This window comes from Halyomorpha halys, unplaced genomic scaffold (assembly GCF_000696795.3).
Source record: "Halyomorpha halys isolate HHAL.00 unplaced genomic scaffold, Hhal_1.1 Scaffold472.1, whole genome shotgun sequence".
In the NCBI taxonomy this organism is placed as follows: Eukaryota; Metazoa; Arthropoda; class Insecta; order Hemiptera; family Pentatomidae; genus Halyomorpha; species Halyomorpha halys.
The window spans coordinates 660,632-663,509 of NW_027111148.1; the positions used below are offsets into that span (position 1 = coordinate 660,632).

The 2,878-nt window shown below is 32.2% G+C and overlaps 1 protein-coding gene across 1 annotated transcript in view; it reads right to left on the minus strand.

The window, feature by feature from the left end:
• LOC106683206 (venom acid phosphatase Acph-1) overlaps positions 1-2,529 on the minus strand; it is a 13,882-nt gene extending 11,353 nt beyond the window's left edge. The window contains exon 1 of the mRNA XM_014424519.3: positions 2,329-2,529. Within this exon, the coding sequence (XP_014280005.1) occupies positions 2,329-2,406 (78 nt within the window). The 5' untranslated portion in view covers positions 2,407-2,529. The remainder of the gene's footprint in view (positions 1-2,328) is intronic.
• Between the last annotated feature and the right edge of the window lie 349 nt (positions 2,530-2,878).

The window sequence follows — 2,878 nt, forward strand, 5'->3', positions numbered from 1 at the left end:
TTTTTGTTTTCCTTTTGTAACTATGTGTTTGTATCTTTTTTAGCCCTGACGAAGCCCTGCAACGTGGGGCGAAACGTTGGCTCAATAAAATAGTATATTCTACTATTTGAGTTTTTTTGACCGCACCCGGACCATATTCCTTTCATTTAAATATTTTAATATTAACAACAGGTTTTGGTTTTATTTACATAGTGTATACAGTTATTTATTCGTGTGCAATTAATTCGAACTAGTAATTTTAGGCTGGGCCATTTCAACGAACTGCTTCATTGATTAAATGTTTGACTGAATTAAACTAATTTGCCGATAGAAACAAAAATTGATACACTTTCATGAGTCGAACGCGGAACAGTTTTTTCTGCACAATACCAATACTTTTCCTGATCGATATCATGATAAGGATCAAACAGGAAATAGTGAGAGAGGAACGGTTTTACCAGCCTGTGCAAGGCCGCTTATTGTTTTAGTAAACAATAGAAATCAACATTTTTTCTTTTTTAATTTTACCAGATTTAGACCATTTATTGCTCAACTTGCGCTTTTGAATGATGTTTGCTTGAAATCATAGACAATTGTTAAAAATTAAAATAATCAAGGCTTAAAAATCGTTTCCTTTTTTTTTTTTTTACAAAACATAGAAATTGTATATGAAAAGAAAATGATTGGAAGTGCGGTTAGTGCGGTATGTGTCACTCATCACAAACGGAACCATCCTACAAATAAATATAGTATAGACACAATACTTCAATTATTAATTCAAATAATTTTAACCCTTGCGCGACAGGCGGATATGAGGGACCTCAGCGATATTTATTTGTCTAACAGTTTGGTCTTCTGAACACACCTCTAGGAGGCCCCTCACCTTCAGCTATTAAAGTAGAGTTCTCACAGAACAATCATCCCAACCAACAGTTAAGGACCTCATTTAGACCTTCTAATACTCACGGTAGAAAAAAATAATACTCCCACTGAACTATGATTCTCACCTAACCCATTCATTGTAGAAAAATAGTCTGGGTGGCGGTCAATAAAGGTATCAAAGTAGTAAAAGAAAACTATTTATTGTTAACCAACGTTTCGCCTCACTTTGCATGGCTTCGTCAGGGCTAAATGAAAAAAGAAGATACAATACATTATAGAATTGATAGAACATTGACTGATTTAATTTTATTTATTATCTTTGTTAGGTTGTATGAATAATTTCTATATAAATAAATACATGAATTATACGGAATGTATGATTTGATATAAATAGTAAACAAATAATTGTAACTGGGTCCGACAAGCCCACCATCATAGCATAGAATTAGAGGTTCCCTTCCCTCAAAAAAACAAAATAAGAATAATAATAAATATAAACAAATTTTTAAAAAAATAAATACAAAAATGATCGAAATTCAGTAAAACCTTTCAAAAATAAGAACGCATGAAAAAATAACAAGCTTTGAGAGAAGGAAAATGTATTACTGACAAATAAACACGTAAAAACCACTTGAATGAACTGTGCGAAAATCCCTGAAAAAGGTGACTAATTTCTCATCAAAGCGTATTGTCTTTTCTTCCTTAGTCTTTAAACAAAAAAAAATAGCTTTAATTGGGACATTTACATTTTATGACTGACTAAAAGGGAAAAACGATATAACTCGAATTTATTTTTAATTTATAACAATGGTTTCTGATAGATTTTTGGGTGAAAACCGATCAAAATTGCTGTAATCATATTTATATTAGGAGATGCTTCGCAAAATAACACAGGTTGAATTCACTGTTCAATTTTATTAACACACGTGATTTTAAAAATAAAATAAATATATTCTGAACGAACGGAGGCAGACTCGTAACTAATTAGATAAAAAATAATTATACACGTTAAGTATTGGTTATTGTCAGATAAACATTGTATACCTGAACATTTAGGGAAAATTTTAGATACCTGTTTTTTTCCCCGTAGTTTTCATTTATTATTCCATAATTGAATATTTTCCTAGCCATGATTATTATTTACGGTGGAATCGTAATTTGTTTACTAAAGGATATAATTGGGGCTGTGGGTCATAGCGATACGGAACTGGAAAGATCTCTGACCTTCTTATGATAGACATCTTAAAATGGCAAGGCTGAGTTCCGCCAAATATATATATCAGCTTTCGAGAAATACATTATTTTATTATAAAAGTTGAAAGTTGTTCGAAAGAAGGAAGCACGCAATTAAATCAACAATAACCTCGTTGGAAAGATAAAGGAAACATAAACTGGCGACAGGAAGTGAACACTTAAAGCACTATATTAATAAAAGTTTACATTGAAAGATCTTGTTTGAACACTCACCAGATGGACAAGTTGAAGGGTGTCTTCAGTGAACGACGAAGAGATGCAGAAGAATATCAAGACAGCTAGCTCCTTCATAGCAACCGTTGAAATGATCCTCCCCCACCACTCGACTCAATGCCAGCGAAAGTGTTTTTTTGCAAACATACAAACTAGTTTTTTGCGAGGATTGTTTCGGTGATTTTGATGGGGTTTATTCCTGCGGTATGAAAAAATACGCTAGATGCAGAGGGTTTAATCAGTTGTTTAAATATGCAATGCCAATGTTTGTTTTAATCGTATTCAAAGTGATGAAAATTATTAGACTCCGTAATGCATATTCAAAATTAGTTATCTCAGAACTGTCTTTTATTGATTATCCGGAATTAGTATCTGTAGAAAATAAATAATCTTCGAGAGATAGCTTTGAACTTGACACGATTCTGCGTTACCTGACTAGACATGTGTCAACATAAATTAACCGTTATATTGATTGCTGTATTGTATTCAAAATGGAACTTTTTTTTATGTTAATACAGCTATTATTACGATAACCTACCAGCCAAAAACA